The following is a 22642-nucleotide window of genomic DNA, read 5'->3' on the forward strand; positions in this document are numbered from 1 at the left end:
ATTCTGCCCCAATTGTTGATATTTAAAACATTTCTTAGTATTAGCTGGGATGGCTACATTTTTAAGAGCGGGTGGGGGGTAATGACAGTAGAGTCAAACTATGGTGTGAGTGGACTAGTGGCCACGGGAGGTAATGCCAGGTGACAGAAGAGGTAGTGGAGTCAGCTGGTAGAGCGAGCGGTCGAGAACAGGCGAGAAGGTTCGGAAATGGGGGCGTGGCTTCGGACCGTATTTGAGGGAGATACACGGGAGACTCGGGCCTGTTGCTGTGGAGTCTCCGCCTCTCCGAGTGTGAGCAGCCCGTGGCTCATGAATGAAGAATCCTTCCCAGGACAAGTGCGTCAGAGTCGTCCTGACACTAGTCACGAATTGGCACGTTCTGTTAGTGACAGACAATACTACATTGGCTGTCGGGTGGTGGCAGGTTTAAGGACACATTTATATTTATGTGTTCCAATCCAAAATAACTTATATTATGGATATTGGTCGCGAAAGCCTACGTTTTAAGTTTTATTATAGATTAAAAAAGGATAGTTTCCGCAATGAGTCATTGTGTTTTAATTGACTTCTTGTGTTAAGCATTCACACACACGCACCGATTCTCACTTAAATAGTCAGCCGGTTGTTTTATTGTTTTGCGAGTGGTGTAATACTAACCAAGATTATCAGGAAGTGGGAAGTTGTGTGTCCGTGGTTATTACACATTGGTCCTACACTGCGATGTGGTGGAACACGTCCGTTTACCCATACACCAGGCCATCAAGAACCTTCCGCACCACCGTTTGAGGTCGCTCAACCTTCGACAAAGTGAGTTCAACCCTGATGGTGCTCGGATGGCAGCAATGGACTTCCACAAGAAGTCACGAACACCTCGTGAGAGGAGACTCCTGGCTGAGATCTCCCGCCGATAAGCTCATGGACCACACATCCTGAACCGCATCGTCCAGTGTGCAAACCATGGCAGGAAAGCAAGCGCACGAGGGGGAAACGCTCCGTTCCACGCAGACGGATCAGCTGGAGTCCCCATTGTTGCTGTGCCTGGGGGGTATGGCACCTCGACGCCCACAGGACAGGAGTTTCACAGGATCTGTGTGGTGATCCACCAACCCTCGCTGCTGCTGCTGCTGCTGCTGCCTCCTCCACAACGCTGGGCACAGCTGCCTCGTGCAGCAGCGTAGCCACCACCACCACCACCGTGGCCTCCCGGCTGTGGCTTGCAGTCTGCCACTTGAAGTCTGCCATGGAGCTTCACTCCGTTCACAGGTTGTTTAATATCCTACCGTGCCATGAGTACGCATGACATAAGACACCGATTCATGATACATGTAAAACAATCGAAGCTAATAGAATACACTATTTACAATTAATTTAAATGTAGGCTTATTGGGTATTAATGACTATACAAATGAGCCAAATCGAGAAATAATACAAACGGGAGTAAACAATTATAGGAAAAAATCACCGCATTTACAGACCCACATTTGTGCTAGTTTAACCAACCGCATGGGAGCGAATCGAATAAATATACATGGAACAGTACAAGCAAAACAGTACTATTGAAATGGTAATACATGAAACAATACAAACGAGTCCGTAGAGAAACCGATAAGAGAGAGTCGCAACTGCGAATGGTTGGCAATCCGTGGGACGTCTGCTCGTGGCCGGAGCATGTGTGGAATTGCTGCGTGCCTGCATGTCCACTCGCAGGTGAAATCGAGTCACTCGCATACACAGCCAGGCCCACAGCAGTTGGTGGCCATGCCTGTCGATGGGCAGGAGAGGAGCGCATCTGCTGAAAGGGGTCATTCCGTGCGGTCCCCGATATCTCACAACAATAAGAACAAGAACAATGACCGCTCATGACGCTGCGCCGCCCACACGGTCCCCGCTCATTCTCCCCAGATCCCAACGGGATATTTTGTGGTCGTCCACGCGTGGATCGCGATCGGCCACCGCAGCCGGAGAGTCTCTCGCGACAAGAACGTGTCCCCTGTAGTGCAGGGGGCGGCAGTGGCGTCCTCCAAATGCCGCCGTGAGTGCCGGGGTTGTGGCTGTGCCTGCTGCTTGATCCACTTCCTTACCAAGAGCCCCAATATTGCCATGAACATCCCCATTTAGCCCATTTTACAGCTTGTTATACATAATAAGAATGTATAATCGTTGATCTTTCGGGCAATCACCCTTCTTCATAGCACATAAGCCAACGTTATTATATTGTTTTAATATTCGACAATATTATTTCCCACCCTCCCTGCCACATGCGAGCATTGCTCGACAGCCGAACTGATGTTTTTAAATCTCAGAACTAATTTTTGACAAAATGTGAGTGAAAAACCAAACTTAATCATGTTTGATGGTGTTGTTGTGCAATCATTAGTGATGGAGCTGAGACCAACTCACTATACTTGAGGACCTAGTTTAATCGCAACTCAGTGTGAGTCTACGGGTCTCTACGTAAGTTTTTGGTCAAAGAGCTGAGACCATCAACTCACTGTACTTGGGAACCCAGTTTAGCTGCATGCAAGTGGCTGGCTGCCAGGATCAGAACCCGGGAGCTGAGCCGTCCCGGCCCGGCGCTCTGACCTCCGAGCCACATGTGGACTGAAGCCGATTCGATCGCACGGGTGGCCGAGAACAAACACCGTGATCCCAAAACCCGATTCCCAGCAGCATCGGCTCAATGCCTCCCGCACGGCCATGACGACCCACCTGGCCACTCGTGAGTACATAGTCCACGTGCAAGTTCCTGGTCGGACTCGAAGGGCTTTCTTTAAAGTCCCCCAGTTTCTGCGACGTTTAAAAGCCGCCCTTTTCACGCTGGTAAGCCAGTGAGACTCTGTGCAGCTCTGGCTTGAGGTCTGCAAAGGACGGCCTCTTCCTGTGCTCCGCGTGCCAGCACTTGAGAATGATCCGGTACACGGCGTCTGGGCAGCCTTCCGGCTTCTCCAGCCGGCCCCCTGTACAGACGAAGTACTGGACGTTCTGCATCGTCATCCCTAGAGACGCACGCACGGGTGGCAGTTAACAACGTGGTGGGCGGGGGGGGGGCACGTGCCGTGTGGCGCCCTCCCGCCCGTCCCCTCCATCCTACGGCCCGATGTGCAGAACTTCAGGGGTTAGGGGGGGGCTCTCTCCTGGAAGAGTCAGCAGAGATTTCATTAACAAATCGCTGTGTAGAATGAATGGCTACCGGTAGAAATCCACTACACGGTACCCGCCCATTGCTCTCGTAGAGAGAGGGGGGGGGGACTCAGAGGAGCCAGGAGGAGCAACTGCAGACGAGGAACAGGGAGGTAGCAGCCACTTGGTGGGGAGCCAGCGCCACGACAATTGCCCAAGCTCTGCGGTGCTATAGACATTAAGGTGATGACACCTTAGCGTGTGAGGTGGGCGGGGGGTGATAGGTTCATCATTTAGCTCCCAGCCTGCGTGGGTGGGGCGGCCAAGTCCCCCCCCCCCCTCCTGATGAGGGAGAGGGAGGGGACCAGGTGACCACCGTGCCGCAGTGGTGTAGGGGACACGCGGGTGTTGGGACTTTGCCCAATAGGGTCCGGCTTTGGGCCCTGCATCGAGCAGAACGTCGGAGAACGTCCCGTGGTGACGACGTGCGGACAGACGCACCATCCCACTCGTCATCATCATCGTCTTTATTTCTTAAAAGCGTGTGTCTTATCAAAATATCTCAGAGCGCTTTACAAAATCAATAATGACAGCACTCACGCTCTCACCTGAGTATGGCATCGCCCCGAAGGTGAATATCTCGTAGAGGACCACGCCGAATGACCACACGTCGCACTCGCGCGTGTACACGCCATGCTCTATGGTTTCCGGGGCGGTCCATGGGATGGGCACGTGCATGCCGTCCGCGATCTGGTAGTAGTCACCCTGTGCAGACCGCGAGCGTTTCCATCCCTCGTGAGCCCCACCGTCGCGGGCGCAGCGCCCGGCAGCGAGTACAGCAGCAGCAGCAGCAGCAATACATTCACACGTTTGCGCATCACGTGACAATTTTATGAATGTGACTGTTAGGTGGAGGAGGGCGTACAACGCCCAAAACATCCATTGCGAATCACAGAAATTGCGATATACGTGCGGCAAACCACCGGGTTTTTTCCCCCATTTGGTGACTGGTAACGCAACCCTCGTCCACAGCTGGAGATCCCAGGTCGCACTGGCACGCGCGGCGTGGCTGTGTAATGGTAGCTGGAGCCTGACAGAGATGGCTGCCAACTCACCACGTGGCACAACCATGTGGCCGAAATTGAGCCGGGAATGTAGGGTGGGAAAAGAGAGCGAGGTGGGCTACAAGGCCCCTGTGTGTGCTGCTCACGCGTGGTTCACCTGTCGATGTGCAGACACCACACACAAGTGTTCATGACCGTTAACACCTCCATATAGAGAGGACTGCACAGCCTGGGCAATCGTTGGTGCTGCCGCTGCTCATCTGTGGCTCCTCCTCCGAGTTGCCCTCCGTCTCTCTCTATGCGAGGGATGAGCGGGTACCGTGCGGCCGTGGTCACGTCGTCGCTTGATGACCATAGAGACACCCCCCCCCCACCCCCCGTCTCCAGCGCTCCCACCTTCAGGAAGTGGGCGAGCCCAAAGTCGGCAACCTTGCAGATTCCGGCGTCCCCCACGAGCACATTGCGGGCCGCCAAGTCGCAGTGGATGTAATTGTTGCTCTCCAGGTACTCCATGCCCGAGGCGACGCCGTGCGCCATGAACAGCATGTCCGCCAGGCCCAGCTCCTGCCTGCATCGGCCTGTGTTGGCGGTGGCGGTGACGGTGGTGATGACGGTGGTGGCGGTGGAGATGGAGGCGGTGGTGGCGGTGATGGCGGTAGCAGTGATGGTGGTAGTGGTAGTGGTGGCGGAGAGAGTGTGGGTTATCTGATATAATGTTTACACACGTTTAGTATTCATGCCATTTTCATAGCACAGGGACATTTAAATCAGACTTTATTCATCCTGGAAAAATCCGATGAGCTATGAAGCTCTTTTCACAGATGCCCAGTAGGGGCGGCCGTTCAACGTAAGGCGCTGTGCTTCGCAGACAGGTACAGGTATCCATCAGGGCAGCGATGCTGCTCCTGCTGCTGCTGTGTGCGATCCCTACGAAGTAATTTGCAGGTGATTTTGCAGCATTTTAATGTTTTGTGGCTATTAACGGTAACATTGTTATACCTCTCAGCTACGAGTAGAAATTGCAGAGCCCATTGGAAACCCGTGGAGCACAGGGGGAGATCATACAAATGGCACACGCTCACACTGTCGCTCACACTCTGCAGAACAGAGTGGGAGCATGCACACTCCACACACGGCAAGGCAGCGAGTCCGGAATCGAACCCAGGCACCTTCTTGCTACGAGGCGCGTTGGTTGCCGCTGCCGCCGACAATGTTACAGCTTCAACCAGGAGCTTCAGCCAGATATTGCTGGAGAGAGAGGGAGGGAAAGAGCGAGGGAGGGAGAGAGGGAGGGAGAGAGCGAGGGGAGATCAAAGAGAGAGGGAAGGGAGAGAGTGGGGAGAGTGAGGGGAGAGGGTGGGAGAGTTAGGAGAGAAAAGAGAGAGAGGGAAGGGAGAGTGGGGGGGGGTGAGTTTGAAGGGAGAGTGTGGAAAGTACGGGGACAGGAGGAGGACAAGAGAGTAAAGAGAGAGCGAGGGGAGAGAAGGAGGGGAGGGTTAGGAGAGGGTAGCGAGGGGGTGAATGAAAGACGTGAGATATGGAATGGAGAGAGGAGGAGGAGAGCAGAGCGTGAAATCTTTTGTGAAATCTTTCATTTAAAAAGGGGGGGGCACATAAAGCAAAGCATTGAAAAAACTATAAAAAACTAAATGATGAACGAAGCAAAGTGCCGACTACACCGGGCATCTTCTTGTTTCCTCTGATCGTAAAAGGGAGAGAGAGGGAGGGAGGGAGCTTCACCCAGGTAAAGCTGGAGAGAGAGAGAGGGAGGGGGAGGGAGAGGGAGGGGGAGGGAGGGAGGGGGAGGGAGGGGAGCGAGTGGGGGGAGAGAGAGAGAGTGGGGAGAGTGAGAGAGTGGGGGGAGAGTGAGCGAGTGGGGGGAGAGAGAGTGAGTGGGGAGGAGCCTTCATAGGTGCTGCTGCTGCTCGCTAACAGCACTTGCCCCTGCTGTCTGTAAGAGGCTACACGGGGGATCTTTGTCTTTGTGTGGACGAGGGCGGAATGTGAGTTGTAGAAATTCCAGATGGGTGACGGGTGGGGGGGGATTCATGTCTTTATATATTTATATAAATACATTATTGTTACAGCAATGTTGAAATATCGCAACCCGTTGAAAGCGAACACCGTATTAAAAAACAATAACATCTCGTTATTTGGGTTATTTCGGTAAAGTCGCAGAGAAATAAAATAAATTAAACCCACAAAAAAAGAGGGATGGAAGGGGAGGGAGCTTCACCCAGGTACAGCTGGAGAGAGAGAGAGAGGGAGGGGGAGGGAGAGAGAGGGGGAGGGAGGGGGGGAGCTTCACCCAGGTACAGCTGGAGAGAGAGAGAGAGGGAGGGGGAGGGAGAGGGAGGGGAGGGAGGGGGAGGGAGGGACCGTCACCCAGGTACAGCTGGAGGCTGCCGTTCGGAATGAGCTCTGTGACGATCCAGCAGGCGGAGCGGTCCTGGCAGATGGCGAAGATCTTGAGGACGTTCTCGTCCTTGAAAAGAGTCATCTTCTTCACCTCGCTCAGGAAATCCTTCGGGGTCGTGGCTGAAAGGGCAAAGTTCACAGTTGGCGTGAGTGCCGGTGCTCGTTTAGCCTCAATGGTGCCACTGTTTGTGAATCACCACCGCCGGGTGCGGATTTCATTGCTGGAATGCTCCTTGGCTCGGAAACGTGAATAAAGATTTTTTGTTTTTATTAAAATTATTGAAATAAAAAAACCTAAGGGATTGAAATTTTGTATCATGCATGAAACTCTTTTTAAAGGTGAAAATGTTAAATGGCGTGAAAAAATATTCAACTGTCGTGCTCAAATAATGACAAAAAAAGTTTAGGTCCATTGCAAGGGAAATGTGCAACTCACATTGCGACGATGCGCGCTGGCCGTTGCCTTCGTCGCTGCAGGATCCCTCCATCTGCCCCAAATCTAACACGAGAGAACGAGCGGCGAGTACAGCACAGAGAGAACACCGGGATATAGAGAGGACTGCAGAACTTGGACAATTGCTGGTATCAGCTCCTCACTGCCTGGCCGCTCCTGCTGCCCCCACACCCAGTCCCACCCCACTACCCCCACACCCAGTCCCACTACCCACACACCCAGTCCCACCCCACTACCCACAAGCCGATTCCCATCCCACGACCCACGGCGCTGGGTGCAGGCCGCCCGCGTGTGTGAGCGAGACCGCACCCACCCACATTGAAGATCTTGACGGCCACTCTGATGCGACCGTTCCACCGGCCCTCGAACACGGTGCTGAACCGGCCCGCTCCCAGCTTCTCGCCCAGCTCGATGGACTCGCGTGGCACTTCCCACTCGTTGAACAGCTCCGGGCTCAGGCTGCTGATGGTTGGCACGTACTCCTGGCCAACGCGGGAAGGGGAGTTGGGAGTTGCAGGCGGTGGGGTTAGCAGATCGCACACACTAAAGTTGCAAATCTGCCTCCTTCCCGCAGGGGGTTGGCGTCGAGGAGGAGCCGTAGCATTGGCTCGCCAGGAGAAGGCGGTACAGCAAAGTGCGGACTGAACTCAATCTGTCCCATCTGTAGGGAGTAGAGTGGCGCTCCATCCCAAGCGTGGGTTTTCTCCGGGCTCCTTCAGTTTTCTGTCACGTGTATGAACACGAATTTAATCAGCTGAAAAGTCTTACTAGGTAGAGGACCGCAGAGCTTGGGCGACTGCCGCTAGCACTGCGGGTTGCCCTGCCGCGATGGAGGGGTGGCTCGGACACGAATCTGCACTGCCGTTGGCGCGACGGGTGCTGTGCGCTGGCACCTTCTCGCAGGGCGGGCCGAGGGGACAGACCATCCCGTCGGGCGCCTCCAGGTAGTGCCCCACCAGCTGCAGCACGGAGGCGAAGGCCAGGCCATCCTGGATGCTCACGCGCCTGTCCGGTCCCCTCGTCATGAGGTAGTGCACCACCTCGCTCTGCGCGTACACTGCCCACCCACCAGCCGGCGCCACAACACAATAACACTCGAGACAGGCGTTCACATGCGCACGGATTGTCATCACGGGCATAGCAGAACCACAAAACACTGACAGCAAAACGACTCAACTAAACAATGTTGTTATTTGACCAGGTAAGGCCCACTGAGCTATGTTGCTCTTTTTCAGAAGCGACCTGGCCACAAATGATACCTCAACGAAGTGGTTTATTAATTTACAGGAGCCAAAGACGCTCGACCAGTGGTTCTTAACCTTGACTGCGGCCTTGCACCCCTTTAGTTCTCAATCGTAAAAAAAAATGTTTACAATGTTAATAAATACATTGGGGTTTGATGAAACAAGGTAGTTGTACTCATGTGCCCGTGCTTAATTTGTGTTTCAATGATTTACCTTGTGAACAAATCTGCCCATGTCTTGCACCCCCAGGGGGTGCAGGGTGTACTCCAGCTGAGGAAGAACCACTGCTCTAGACGCATGAGGTTGACTCGACATGTGCAGAGAGAACCCAGAGAAACATCCACGCTACCACGGGGAGAGAGACAAGCAAACTCCAAATATACAGAAGTCAGTCGGGATTGAACCTAAGCCCTCCTGCATACCAGGCGAGGTAGTTAACATCTCACCACCGTGGCACTGCTGGATACGGACCTCACAGTCAGAAGAAAGGGCCTGGGTCTGACTTTGACCCGGACACCTTTTTGCGTGGAGTTGATATGTTCGAAGGTAAAATACCAAACGCAGTTACAATAACACGTCACGTAAAGTCTGTTAAAGTTAACCAAATACTACACAAAGCCAGCTAATTATTATTACTAGAGAGAATACAGCACAACAGGAGTGAATTGTCTTACATTTCGGAATCTCTAAGGCACTTGCACTTAAATTTCAGCAAGTGTATCCATGCATTATTAAAATATAATCGATACTATAACACAACAATCGGCTGATAATGTATTTAATCTAACAAAAAATAACCAAATTAATACATTCTCTAGACTTCATAACAAACAATTGTAATTGTATTTATTTGATACAATTACAATTCCTTATAAGGGAAACAAATACCAATGAATAACAATTGAATGATTACCAATCTATATAATTACAATACCCCCCCCTCCTTGCCTCGAATCACTGCACCAGATTGAATTGAATTAAATGATGACGTCACCCTGAGGCTGCTCTATTTAAGAACGGAAGCAACAGGAGAGCTTCACCATTCTTGACCGATGACGCTGATTGTAATTATCAGCGAAACGTCGTACTCAAATTTAAAATGCTATTGATCCTCTCTTCAGCACACCGGTGGGCTAAAGAAGTGAATTATTTTGTCCTTTGAAAACGTGACACATTTTTTACTGTTTGGCCGTGTCGGGTGGTGGAGGGTTACGACACATTTATAAATAACGCGATCTGACCCAAAAACCTATATTATGAATATTGGTCGCGAAAGCCTACGTGTTAAATGACACATGTTTTACTGATTGGCCGTGTCTGCGGGTGGAGGGTTGCGACACATTTATAAACAACGCGATCCCGAACCCACAAACCTTTATTATGTTCTCTCGACCTGGCCTACAGAGTGTGTGAATAAGTGTAGTTTTTATTCTCTCCCCCTGTTCTACAAAGTGAGTGAGTGTAGTTTGTATGATCTCCCCCTGTTCTACAGAGTGAGTGGAGTTTGTATGATCTCCCCCTGTTCTACCGAGTGAGTGAGTGGAGTTTGTATGATCTCCCCCTGTTCTACAGAGTAAGTGAGTGGAGTTTGTAAGATCTCTTCCTGTCCTACAGAGTGAGTGGAGTTTGTATGATCTCCCCCTGTACTACAGAGTGAGTGGAGTTTGTGTGATCTCCCCCTGTCCTACAGAGTGAGTGAGTGGAGTTTGTGTGATCTCCCCCTGTTCTACAGAGCGAGTGAGTAGAGTTTGTGTGATCTCCCCCTGTTTTACAGAGCAAATGAGTATAGTTTGTATGATCTGTCCCTGTTCTACAGAGTGAGTGAGTGGAGTTTGTATTATCTCCCCCTGTTCTACAGAGTGAGTGTACTCTGATAGTGACCCAAGCCAAGAGGACCACAATGCACTTGGTCAGGAAGTGCTGGAGGTGTTTCACGTGATGGCACATCGTGGGGGTTCCTTGACCGTACTTCACCAAGGCGGTCGCTGTGCGTTGGTGAAGGCGTACAGCAACAGACGCTGGAGTGCACAAGTAAACTAAAAACGAAACTACTGAGTACCGGACAACGCCGTGGCCTTCGCTGCTCTGCCGCCCTCTGCGAACCACTTTGATCTGAACCATCCGGAAAAGTGCACGGCAGTTGCCCACAAAAGCATCGAGCTCCCGGGACGCTGCCCCGTTCGACGAATGACTATAGCCAGCCGCTGCTCTCGGACCGGCTGCTCCATTAGACCCACGACCGTAGCCAGCCGCTGCTCTCCGACCGGCTGCCCCGTTAGACGCACGACTGTAGCCAGCCGCTGCTCTCCGACCGGCTGCCCCTTTAGACCCACGACCGTAGCCGGCTGCCGCCCTCTGTCCAAACGCGGCAGGGAGAAGACGTTACCGGAGAGCGAGTAGGAGTCGGGGCGCGAGGGGCTGGCGCGCACCAGGAACCTTCCCTCTTGCCTGGGCTCCTTCTTCAGAAGCCTCTCGCACTCCTGCCGCTGCATCAGCCCAAAGTACCACCTGGGGGACGACAAACGTGACCCGGCGGCCATCGCGTGCACTTCGTGAGAGCCGTGCGGCGGCATTGGTGTTGGCGACTCAGAGGCACCACGAGGAGGAACCACGGACGAGCCGGAAGATATCAGCCTCTCAGTGAGGAGCCGGTGCTACCAACGATTGCCCAAACTCTACAACCCTCTATATGTTTAGGGTGTGAGTGCTTAGATGTTTGAGAGTTATTGAAGTTCGATGAATTACAATGACCTCACAAACGTGGGCTTGACCAGGTCATGTCATGCTCGCATTACTCTTGCTATCGTTATGCAACTCGGTAACGCAGGGAAATCCCACCGAGTCTCAATGCTCTTTTTCAGGAGGGTCCTGCCAAGTTTTCGCAGTACATGGGGCGACGTTGCTGCTGCTGGTGTTGTGTGTGATCCCAACTGAGTAATTTGCAGGTAATTTTTCAGTATTGGGATGTTTGTTTGGCCAATGCCAGGGGCACTAGAAGTATGTGTGGGTTTAGCTATCCATGCCGAGTAGGGGGGAGAACACGCACACACCACGCAGAGAGGAGCCCTAGTTGGAAATCGAACCCAGGCGCTTTTTGCTGCGAGGCACGAGCATCACTATGGCGCTGCCAGACGGCAAGTATCTATCTGCCTTGTGAGCAGCGTAGGTATGGACGCAGCTGTTGTGTAATGATCCCGAGTAGATCCACACCCAGTGGTGGGACTGCAAGTCCAGTTCACAACCCACTATTAAGGTCAGCACCGTCGTGCCCAGAGCCGTCTTTGTCTCTCCAATGCTGCTGTTCACCCACAAAACCGTGCCATCGTTTAACGCTGAGTCGACCCAAGGGAGGCCCAGAACAGGTTCAGACACAACAGTGTTTGTTTTATCATGATGTTATCCACTCCCCCTGCACACACAAACACAAAGGTCCTCCCTGTAGCCTTTAGCAGACTGCTGAGGGGCTAATTGCTGTTCGCGAGAAGCAATTTGTGAAGGCTGGCGCAGCACATGAGGGGGTGGGTGGTCAGCACCACGCCAAACCACCTTTGTCTCCCCAATGCTCATGTTTTCACATCGCACAAAGTACTAATTTGATGCCGAGACGACCACGGGGAGGCCCAGAACAAGGTTTAAGATATGCTCCACTGTCATTGGTAGTGAGCCCAAATCGAACTCGGGTCACCGGGTTTCGCTGCACAGTGCGCTAACCACTGCGCCCCCGCTCCCCCGCCACACACGCTGAAGGAGCGCTGCCCAGAGTGGGTTGTTGCCTGTGCGGCCCTCGGTGCGGGTCGACGGACACAGTCGCCTCCGCGCACGAAGCGGCTTGTGGCGCAGCACCGGCTTGGTGACGTCAGTGACCTGATTTGTTCGCGAAACGACGGGAAACCCCCCGGGGCAGCAACACCGCGCGAGGCGGAAACCCGCGAGGCGACAACAACAAACCCACCGCCACCACCTCCGCCACGCAGGCACGGGGGCACACGCAGCACTCGGCCGTTGCTCGTTATGCAAAAGACCATCATCACGCGTTCCCGAAGAGCTGCGTTTGGTTCCTCCTCTTGTTGTTGCTTTCATCCTCCCGTCACCCCCCACGGGTTGAACTGAGCTGGGGACTCCCACCAGAGACGGCTCCCAGCGGCGGTGTTTGCAGCAGTGAGCATCGGTGACTACTGACGAGTCTTAATCAGGACGAAACCGCTCCGCAGTGGTCTGTTCCTGCATCACTGCTGTCTGCCGTTCACGTTCCCTCGAATGTATTTTCACGGTGACCTAAGACAGCAGGAGGACCGCGGTGCAGTTCTTCAGGAGTTGCTGCTGGCTGTTTGTGTCAAGGCCGTGCGCCTTTACCTCGACTCGTTCTGAACCAGACTCAAGCCCCGCGTGGCTGCCGACATGCGGCGCGCTTGCACGGCACTCGCTGCGACTTCTTCTTGGGTCGCAGCAAAGGCTCATCCACCAGGCAATAGGCGCACGGCGGACACAGCGCGGAGTACACAGCACAGTGTACACAGCGTGGAGTACAGAGTACACAGCGCGGAGTACACAGCGCGGAGTACACAGCGCGGAGTACACAGCGCGGAGTACACAGCACGGAGTACACAGCGCGGAGTACACAGCACGGAGTACACAGCACGGAGTACACAGCGCAGAGTACACAGCGCGGAGTACACAGCGCGGAGTACACAGCGCGGAGTACACAGCGCAGAGTACACAGCGCAGAGTACACAGCGCAGAGTACACAGCGCAGAGTACACAGCACGGAGTACACAGCGCGGAGTACACAGCACTGAGTACACAGCACGGATTACACAGCGCAGAGTACACAGCACAGAGTACACAGCGCAGAGTACACAGCACAGAGTACACAGCGCGGAGTACACAGCGCGGAGTACACAGCACGGAGTACACAGCGCAGAGTACACAGCACGGAGTACACAGCACGGAGTACACAGCGCAGAGTACACAGCGCAGAGTACACAGCGCAGAGTACACAGCGCAGAGTACACAGCGCGGAGTACACAGCACTGAATACACAGCGCGGATTACACAGCGCAGAGTACACAGCACAGAGTACACAGCGCGGAGTACACAGCACAGAGTACACAGCACGGAGTACACAGCGCAGAGTACACAGCACAGAGTACACAGCACGGATTACACAGCGCAGAGTACACAGCGCGGAGTACACAGCACAGAGTACACAGCACAGAGTACACAGCGCAGAGTACACAGCGCAGAGTACACAGCACAGAGTACACAGCACAGAGTACACAGCGCGCAGTACACAACACAGAGTACACAGCACGGAGTACACAGCGCGGAGTACACAGCGCAGAGTACACAGCACAGAGTACACAGCGCGGAGTACACAGCACAGAGTACACAGCGCAGAGTACACAGCACGGAGTACACAGTGCAGAGTACACAGCGCGGAGTACACAGCGCGGAGTACACAGCACAGAGTACACAGCGCGGAGTACACAGCACAGAGTACACAGCGCGGAGTACACAGCGCGGAGTACACAGCACAGAGTACACAGCGCGGAGTACACAGCGCAAAGTACACAGCGCAGAGTACACAGCGCAGAGTACACAGCACAGAGTACACAGCGCGGAGAACCCCGCACAGCCCTTTAGTGGATCCACTGCTGGATAGTGACCTCCCCACTCCGTGCAGAGTCACTGAGGATGTTTGGCCACGAAGTGGTTCATGGATTTGGGAGAAAGAAAAGGGCGCTGGAGCAGTTCCAGATATCACTCGCCACTGGTGTTCGCCGTGAGCGTGATCATCGTGATGGAGACCCTTTGAGGCTGACATATCGGAGTGTGTGGGTGAGTGAGTGTGTGAGTGAGTGAGTGGGTGAGTGAGTGTGTGGGTGGGTGAGTGAGTGAGTAGTTAAGTGAGTGAGTGGGTGAGTGAATGAATGGGTGCGTGAATGAGTGAGTGGGCGAGTGAATGAATGGGTGCGTGAATGAGTGAGTGGGCGAGTGAATGAATGGGTGAGTGAATGAGTGAGTGAGGGAGTGAGTGGGTAAGTGAGTGGGTGAGTGAGTGAATGGGTGGGTGAATGAGTGAGTGGGCGAGTGAATGAATGGGTGAGTGAATGAGTGAGTGGGTGAGGGAGTGAGTGGGTAAGTGAGTGGGTGAGTGAGTGAATGGGTGGGTGAATGAGTGAGTGAGTGGATGCGTGATTGAGTAGGTGAGTGAGTGGGTGAGTGAGTGAGTGGGTGAGTGAGTGAGTGGGTGAGTGAGTTAGTGAGTGGGTGGGTGAGTAAGTGGGTGAGTGAGTAAGTTGGTTAATGGGTGAGTTAATGAGTGAGTGGGTGAAATAGTGAATTGTGATCTGCAGTGAGGTGGTGATTGCACGGTGCGGTGGATGAGATGAAAGTCAGTGTCTGGAAGATCGAGTCCTCAACACGGGTGGTGGAATCAAAGGGTGATGTTATTCTACTGGGAAGGGATTTTCTTTCAATCATGCTGCATAGCTCCCTGCTATTGAGTTCCCAGCACGCGGAGTGAAACGTCGGACACCATGCCTACCGACTCGCGGTCCACAACCCGACAACGCGTCAGAAGTCCAAGGACTTCAGCTCGTGAGAATAAGAAGCATGGTAGTAGCGATAGATGGGTGACAAGGAGGCATCTGACCTCCAGCCGGTGAGCTGAGTGGGCGAGGGGCTGGATTGAATGAGGGCTGAGTGTTGCTGTCCGTGCTCGTGGAGACTTTCACGACCAATGTCATTACTCATCATTTATGTTTGGGTCAGATAATCGTACGTGAAATTTTGATTTAAAGCTTTCTCATTCAGACGCTGTCTTTCCGACAGACCTGTTCTTCACCCGAGGACGGCTGCTTGCGTTGTGGCCGAAACGTCGTGAGAATTATTTTATTATGTTATATTTTTATTATTTTATTATTTCCCTTCTACGCGACTTTACCGAAAGAACCAAGAAGAAGAATCGTACGTGAGTCAAATTGTGTGTCGTAAACCCTTCCTCCACCCGACCAAGCAAAGTTAAGCACGCTGACAAGTGGTGAACAAACGTGCCAATCGATGACTGCTTCACCACGCCGGGAGCGGTGGAGAGCGATCCCCGACACTGAACATTTGCCTCGTGCTGGTTGCCAACAAGCATCGGCAGCCCCCTCGCCACCACCGCTCAGTTGCCAGCAATCGGGCAACTTGCGCGATCAATTACGAATCAAAGAACCGTCTCGTGTCAACTCACGGCATGGCCTCCAGGCTGAGCGCGGGGGCGATGTAGTTGGCCGGGATGTAGCCTCTTGTAGCCTCCTCGTCCACATCCTCTGGGCGAGCCAGCCACCAGTCGGCGTTTGTCCTCTCGATGATGCGGAATCTCTGGCCCTTCTTGAAGCTCATGTCCACCTGGGCCCTCGCCTTGTAGTCGTGCAGAGCAACGAACGCCACCTCCTCATCCACCTTGTCGTCACTCGGAAGCGGCTGCGGCTCGGGATGTCTAAGGTCAACCTGGTCGCCCCCTGAATCCACTTCGCGAGTGTCGTGCGCTCGGCGGCAGTAGCAGCATCGTTCCCTGAACGAGGCCCAGCAACCGCTGGCTTCTGCCATCACCGCCCGCAGTTGAAGTTGGGGTCAGGCTGCCACTGTGGAGTCACGTCGACGGCCCCACTGCAGCAATCACCTCCTGCTGCCGCTGCTGCTGCCGCTGGGTTACTGATTCATGAACCCCGCAGCTGTTAAATCAGGAATGAGTAACGAAACGTTCAGCTTCCTCCTCGTGCTCACGTGGGTGGGGTAACCTGGAGGGTGGAACGCTGCCGTTGGAATTGGGTGCGAGGGTGAGCCCTGCTCCTGGCTCACTGAGTCTCTACACAGCTCCTGGCTCACTGAGTCTCTACACAGCTCCTGGCTCACTGAGTCTCTACACAGCTCCTGGCTCACTGAGTCTCTACACAGCTCCTGGCTCACTGAGTCTCTACACAGCTCCTGGCTCACTGAGTCTCTACACTGCTGATGACTCACTGAGTCTCTACACAGCTGATGACTCACTGAGTCTCTACACAGCTGATGACTCACTGAGTCTCTACACAGCTCCTGGCTCACTGAGTCTCTACACAGCTCCTGGCTCACTGAGTCTCTACACAGCTCCTGGCTCACTGAGTCTCTACACAGCTCCTGGCTCACTGAGTCTCTACACAGCTCCTGACTCACTGAGTCTCTACACTGCTGATGACTCACTGAGTCTCTACACAGCTGATGACTCACTGAGTCTCTACACAGCTCCTGACTCACTGAGTCTCTACACAGCTCCTGGCTCACTGAGTCTCTACACAGCTGCTGGCTCACTGAGTCTCTACACAGCTCCTGACTCACTGAGTCTCTACACAGCTCCTGGCTCACTGAGTCTCTACACAGCTCCTGACTCACTGAGTCTCTACACAGCTCCTGGCTCACTGAGTCTCTACACAGCTCCTGACTCACTGAGTCTCTACACAGCTCCTGGCTCACTGAGTCTCTACACAGCTCCTGGCTCACTGAGTCTCTCCGCAGTTGATGGCTCACTGAGTCTCTACACAGCTCCTGGCTCACTGAGTCTCTACACAGCTCCTGACTCACTGAGTCTTTACACAGCTCCTGGCTCACTGAGTCTCTACACAGCTCCTGGCTCACTGAGTGTCTACACAGCTCCTGACTCACTGAGTCTCTACACAGCTCCTGGCTCACTGAGTCTCTACACAGCTCCTGGCTCACAGAGTCTCTACACAGCTCCTGGCTCACTGAGTCTCTACACAGCTCCTGGCTCACTGAGTCTCTACACAGCTCCTGACTCACTGAGTCTCTACACAGCTCCTGGCTCACTGAGTCTCTACACAGCTCCTGGCTCACTGAGTCTCTCCGCAGTTGATGGCTCACTGAGTCTCTACACAGCTCCTGGCTCACTGAGTCTCTACACAGCTCCTGACTCACTGAGTCTCTACACAGCTCCTGACTCACTGAGTCTCTACACAGCTCCTGACTCACTGAGTCTCTACACAGCTCCTGGCTCACTGAGTCTCTACACAGCTCCTGGCTCACTGAGTCTCTACACAGCTCCTGGCTCACTGAGTCTCTCCGCAGTTGATGGCTCACTGAGTCTCTACACAGCTCCTGGCTCACTGAGTCTCTACACAGCTCCTGACTCACTGAGTCTCTCCGCAATTGATGGCTCACTGAGTCTCTGCACAGCTCCTGGCTCACTGAGTCTCTCCGCAGTTGATGGCTCACTGAGTCTCTACACAGCTCCTGACTCACTGAGTCTCTACACAGCTCCTGGCTCACTGAGTCGCGCCGCAGCTCCTGGCTCACTGAGTCTCTCCGCAGTTGATGGCTCACTGAGTCTCTACACAGCTCCTGACTCACTGAGTCGCGCCGCAGCTGCTCGACAGAAACAGCGAGGGAGGAAACGCGCGGGGTTGTTTATTCTCCCCGAGTCGGATTTAAAAAGTGAACGGCGTCGCGTGAACGCGAGACATGGGCACGGTGGGTGTCCACCGTGCACATGCATCCTCTGGTGGTTAGATAGCTTCATTGACTGGCAGAGCTGTCAATGGCTGTGTAATCATGCATTGCTATTAATATGAGTAAAGTTGCAAGTGTAAAAGAAACCCACGTCATGTCATCCCGTTTAAAGTTGCGGATGTAATGGACAGTGACGCGATTGTTATCGAGTCGGCCGCTGTGATTCAAGTCAAACTCACCAAGCGTCGGGTGTCGGAGCGGACTTAGCGGCCTCGTGTGATGAGAATGATGACTGCACTGGAGCCAGCTCGTGGTCATGACGATGGTGGTGGTGGTGGACGATGGTGGTGGTGGACGATGGTGGTGGTGGTGGACGACTCAGACTCTGCTATGGGCTCTGGCTCCACCCAACGCCGCGCTCCGCAGTGGGGCTCCGTCGGTTTCGTGTCGTCCGTCGCCCCTCAATTACGTTCGGACTTTAAATATTCATATGACACACACATACGATTGACTCACCCATACACAGAGTAAAAAAGTTATAATTAAGTTATAATGACTCTGTCAACGGTTAGACCTACTTTGGGTTAATATCAGATTACTGCGACTTGTGGTAATCTTCACCGCTCGCCTACTCGGCAGCCGCCTTCAGCGTGGTTGCTTTAATTAGATAATTTATTCTACCACAAATATATAAAATAGCATCCACACTCAAGTAGTTGAGTCAAGCAATTCGGCTGTACGTGGAGTAGCGGTTATCAACGCAGCCGCGCTAGGAACGAACCCGGTCAACACACAAACCCAAGATCAGCTTCCCAGCCACTGAGCCACGGTCATCGTCGTCTTTGCATCATCAGTGGCGACTGGAGATGCTGAGAACCAGCCCTGCCAGCACGTCCCTCCACCACCACCACCACCACCCACACGCCGCACTGAGTGAGCAGCGTGGTGATGGAAGACGGCCCCAAAACAATTCTCGCGTACGAGCGGTGGCCGCGCGGCTGGGGAGGCCTTCGGGTGCGGCTCGTGAGCCGAGCGATCGCCGGAGAACTGCGCACGGAGCAGGAGGAGGAGGAGGGGGGTTGAGGGGGTCTCGAGGTGTCGTCCTCTGCGTGCGGGGCGCGCAGGGCTGGAGGGGGAGGAGGAGACGCGTTCCTGTGTTGGTTGCGCAAGGGCTCGGCTCGCGACACGTGGCGGCCCCTTCCCACGCGCGCGGTCCGAGTTGCTGCCCGACGGGTTCGGCGCGTGACCAGGCGGACTGGCAAATCCGCCCGAGTGAGAAGAACGAGCGGCGGCTTCACCACCACGACCACCACCACGACCACTACGACCACCACGACCACCACCACCACCACCACGACCACCACCACGACCACCACCACGACCACCACCACGACCACCACCACGACCACCACCACGACCACCACCACGACCACCACCACGACCACCACGACCACCACGACCACCACAACCACCACCACCACCACGACGACCACGACCACCACGACCAGTGTCGTGAGCCGTACGACGAGGGTGGCACTCGACGGTTAACGCGCGTGGGGGTGGGGGCACAATTGAATGGGGGTGGGGGTGGGGGGTGCAATTAGCCTTTAATTGGGGATATTCACAATTCATCATCTCGACTCGTCAGCTCGTGACACTGCGCCGCTGCCACGGCCGCATGATGCCCGCACCTCGCGCAGAGAGAGAGGGGGGGGGGCGAATCACAACTGTTTGACCATACTTCACCAAGCTGCTTGGTGGGGGTGCGATGTTGTGGTAGTGCAGTGGTGAGCGCTGCTGTGCGCTACGAACCCAGTGAGCCGCATTTCGATTCAAGCTCACGACCAATAATTATGACAGTGGCACATATCTGAACTGGTCCTCCCTTAGGTCGACTCAGCCTTAATGGGTTTCCTTGTGCGGTGTGTAAACATCAGCACTGGGGAGACAAAGGCGGCCGGGCTGATACAGCCTCAGCAGATCGTCCGGGGCAAGGGCTGTCAACGAGTACCTCCAAAAGTCGGCACGGCACACTAGGGGGAGTTCTGATTAGGATCACTCCCCGACCACCTTTGTATCTCTGCAGTGCTGACGCTTAAAACACCGCACCAGGTAATCATTTAAGGCTGAGTCGTCCTAGGGGAGGCGCGGCAACGGTTCAGATCTTCGTCACTGACGTTGGCCGTGAGTGGGCCGAGAACGGTGTTCGTTCGCCGTGTTCGTAGCGCAGTGCGCTAACCTCAGCGCCACCGCTCCCCATCAAAACCAAAAGAGAGTCGCAGTCGGCCTCCTCGCCGCCTCGCTCCGCCCGCTGGCTCCAGGTGAACACATTCACCGCAAACCTCTCCCGTCGCCGGCGGCCACGTTGCAAGGCGGACGCCAGCGACGCGGGCAGAGCGTTGTTTGCTTTGGGGCCAAAATCTGCAGAGAGGAAACGAGTTGGACCGGCCGAGCCAGCGGGTTGCTGCTGCGTGCGTCAAGGAAACATTCCTCGTCCCGTGCCTCGTCTCACTGACCCCGACTCGGGGCGTGTGACGTCGCACGCGACAGAGTGGGGGCGGCGCGGGGTCTTGCGAGCCGCAGCCACGGACTTGTCGCAGCTCTGCCACGCGCGAGCTGCCTGACCTCGCTTGACGCACGGGGCGAGCGGTGGGGGGGGGGGGCGTGGGGGGATGGGCAGGCACGGCAAGGTCACGGCAAGGTCACGGCAAGGTCATGGCGAGGTCGCGGACAAGGTCGCGGCAAGGTCATGGACAAGGTCACGGCAAGGTCACGGACAAGGCCGACGTTGAGCACGGCGGTGACCGCGCTGCTGCACGTCGCTGTAGAGGCAGCGACGTGGAGCCAGCGCTGTGGAGGCAGCGACGAGGGGTTGATGGATCACCGCACGGATATCGCGACCCCCCCCCGCCCCCCTTGGCGTGAGTGAGTGTCATGGAGCAGCAGCCCTGGCTCGCCAGAGAACAGCGAAAACGTCGACTCACCTCCAAATGTTCCGTCTGTATGGGATAGCGTGTTTCCCCCTCGCTCACACGTGTGGGGTTTCTCTGGGTGCTCCGGTTTCCTACCACGAGTAAACACTCGTTCCCTGTAAACACTCGTTACTTGTAAACACTCGTTACTTGTAAACACTCGTTACTTGTAAACACTCGTTACCTGTAAACACTCGTTACTTGTAAACAATCGTTACTTGCCCGATGGAGGCATCGTGTTAGAAGTTGACTTTATATTATTAAGGACGACCGCTGTGTGGCGATCGAAACGTCGTGATCTATTATTCTTGTTCTACCCACGTGACTTTACCGAAAGAACCAAAGAGTATGGATTCCTGCAGACACGAAAGCTTCAAATCAAGATTATTATTAATCTAAGTAAACTTTAAACAAATGTTCATATATTGCCATGCATCTTGACCTATAATAACGTGAGCTGCGTGACCGCCACACGGTACCCGCTCCTCGCTCTCGAGAGGACGACTCCGAGTGAGGAGCATCCACAGACGAGGAGTGGGGATGCAGCATCAGCAGCAGCAGCCACGCGCTTGAGGAGTCGGCTCCTCAAACAATTGCCCGAGCTCTACGATCCTCTCGACATCAAGGTGGTATCGGCCAAACAACGAGCGCGAACGTTTGGGAGCAAACCGGAGCACCCATTGAAAACCAACACGAGCGAGGGGGAAACGCTGTATCCCCTACAGACGGAACAGGGGACGTGCACGTGATCATGGCAGAGCACGACGCCTCCTCGACGCCCACGGGAAGGGTGGCCACGGCATCTGTGCGTGATCCACCATCCCCCGCTTGGTACCTGCAGAGAGGTGGACTACAGCAGCCACGTGCAGCGGTGTGGCCACCACCACGTGCCGGGGCTCTCGGGCCGCCTGCGATGAAGAAATGCCCTTGCCTGAAGCGTCGCTGATTCTAGAACGGGGTGCTTCATGTGAGAGTCCCGCACACGTCGTCGTTGTTGTTGACACGATTCGAGTTGTTTCGTTATTTGTGCATCACTGCCAGTACAGCAGCATCACCGAATACTGTGTAACACATTGTCCTGCTGCGGAGGGAGCTGGTAGGAACGTTGGGTTGCTCGGTCAATGGCCAGGGTCAACGGCGGCGTGGTGTATTCCGCAAATATGCCCGACTGTGAGGGCGAGCACAAGCCGGCGTGAGTAGGTTAAACGTTGAGTTTTATAAGGGCACCACAGGGTGACCAGCCCCTCCCCACCCAGCCCCTCCCCACCCAGCCCCACCCTCCCCACAGGTAAGGCCTACTGAACTATATAGTTCTTTTTTCAGAAGCGACCTGGCCACAAATGGTAGCTCAACGAAGTGGCTCATCACGTGGAAACGTAGAGCAGCCAAATACTCTAAACGCGTGACGATGATTCTCGAGTGTGCAGGGAAAACCGGAGGACCCGATCCACGCAGCCACGGCGAAAGAGATCGAACACGCAAACTCCAAGTATACAGCAGGCGCCAGAGTCGGAATCGAGCCGACGGCCTCCTGTAGCCGGGTTCTCTCGTGTCGTGAGTTGATGGTCTCAGCCCGGTCAACAAGAACTGCACAAATGAACACGCCATCATATTCAGTTTCAATTTGGCTACATTAAAATATCGATTTGACTGTCCCAAGCAATGAACCTTCCGTTCAAGTGACCGAGCGAGTGGGGCAGTGCTGCTCACGGCTGCACCGACCCGGCAGACCCTGCGGTGGCAGCATCAGCGTCTGTGAGCCACGCTCCTCCACGGAGTTTCAAAACTCTCAACTCCATCTCGTCTGTCACAGTCAAACTGCGACGTCCACCCTCTGGGCGGTATATCCAGGCGCTCGCCCGCGATCCAGCGCTCTGGAGGCAG

At 54.5% G+C, this 22642-nt stretch overlaps 1 protein-coding gene across 2 annotated transcripts; it reads right to left on the reverse strand.

The window, feature by feature from the left end:
• Positions 1-599: 599 nt before the first annotated feature.
• LOC133358461 (tyrosine-protein kinase SRK3-like) lies at positions 600-16037 on the reverse strand. Of its 2 annotated transcripts, XM_061576752.1 has the most exons (9): positions 15538-16037; positions 10687-10808; positions 7950-8113; positions 7370-7538; positions 7039-7101; positions 6570-6722; positions 4581-4762; positions 3729-3885; positions 600-2996 (listed from the first exon to the last, which is right to left on the reverse strand). In XM_061576752.1, exons 1-9 carry the CDS (start codon positions 15894-15896, stop codon positions 2797-2799), a joined length of 1569 nt encoding a protein of 522 aa, XP_061432736.1. In that variant the 5' UTR covers positions 15897-16037; the 3' UTR covers positions 600-2796. The 2 variants fall into 2 exon arrangements, with proteins under 2 accessions (XP_061432736.1, XP_061432737.1); XM_061576753.1 differs by lacking the exon at positions 10687-10808 and having other exon boundaries at positions 7374-7538; positions 15538-15910.
• Between the last annotated feature and the right edge of the window lie 6605 nt (positions 16038-22642).

The sequence above is a fragment of the Lethenteron reissneri genome, chromosome 62, assembly GCF_015708825.2.
Source record: "Lethenteron reissneri isolate LAM-NWPU_2019-01 chromosome 62, ASM1570882v1, whole genome shotgun sequence".
NCBI classification, from domain to species: domain Eukaryota; kingdom Metazoa; phylum Chordata; class Hyperoartia; order Petromyzontiformes; family Petromyzontidae; genus Lethenteron; species Lethenteron reissneri.

Bases quoted from the DNA above. Each gene is read 5' to 3' on its own strand.
- LOC133358461 (XM_061576752.1), bottom strand. From the start codon at position 15,896: ATGGCAGAAGCCAGCGGTTGCTGGGCCTCGTTCAGGGAACGATGCTGC. The intron at 10,809-15,537 runs GTGAGTTGACAC...GTCGTCCCCCAG, and splicing joins CTCAGCCTGGAGGCCATGCC to GTGGTACTTTGGGCTGATGC. The intron at 2,997-3,728 runs GTGAGAGCGTGA...GTGCGTCTCTAG, and splicing joins CGGGGCGATGCCATACTCAG to GGATGACGATGCAGAACGTC.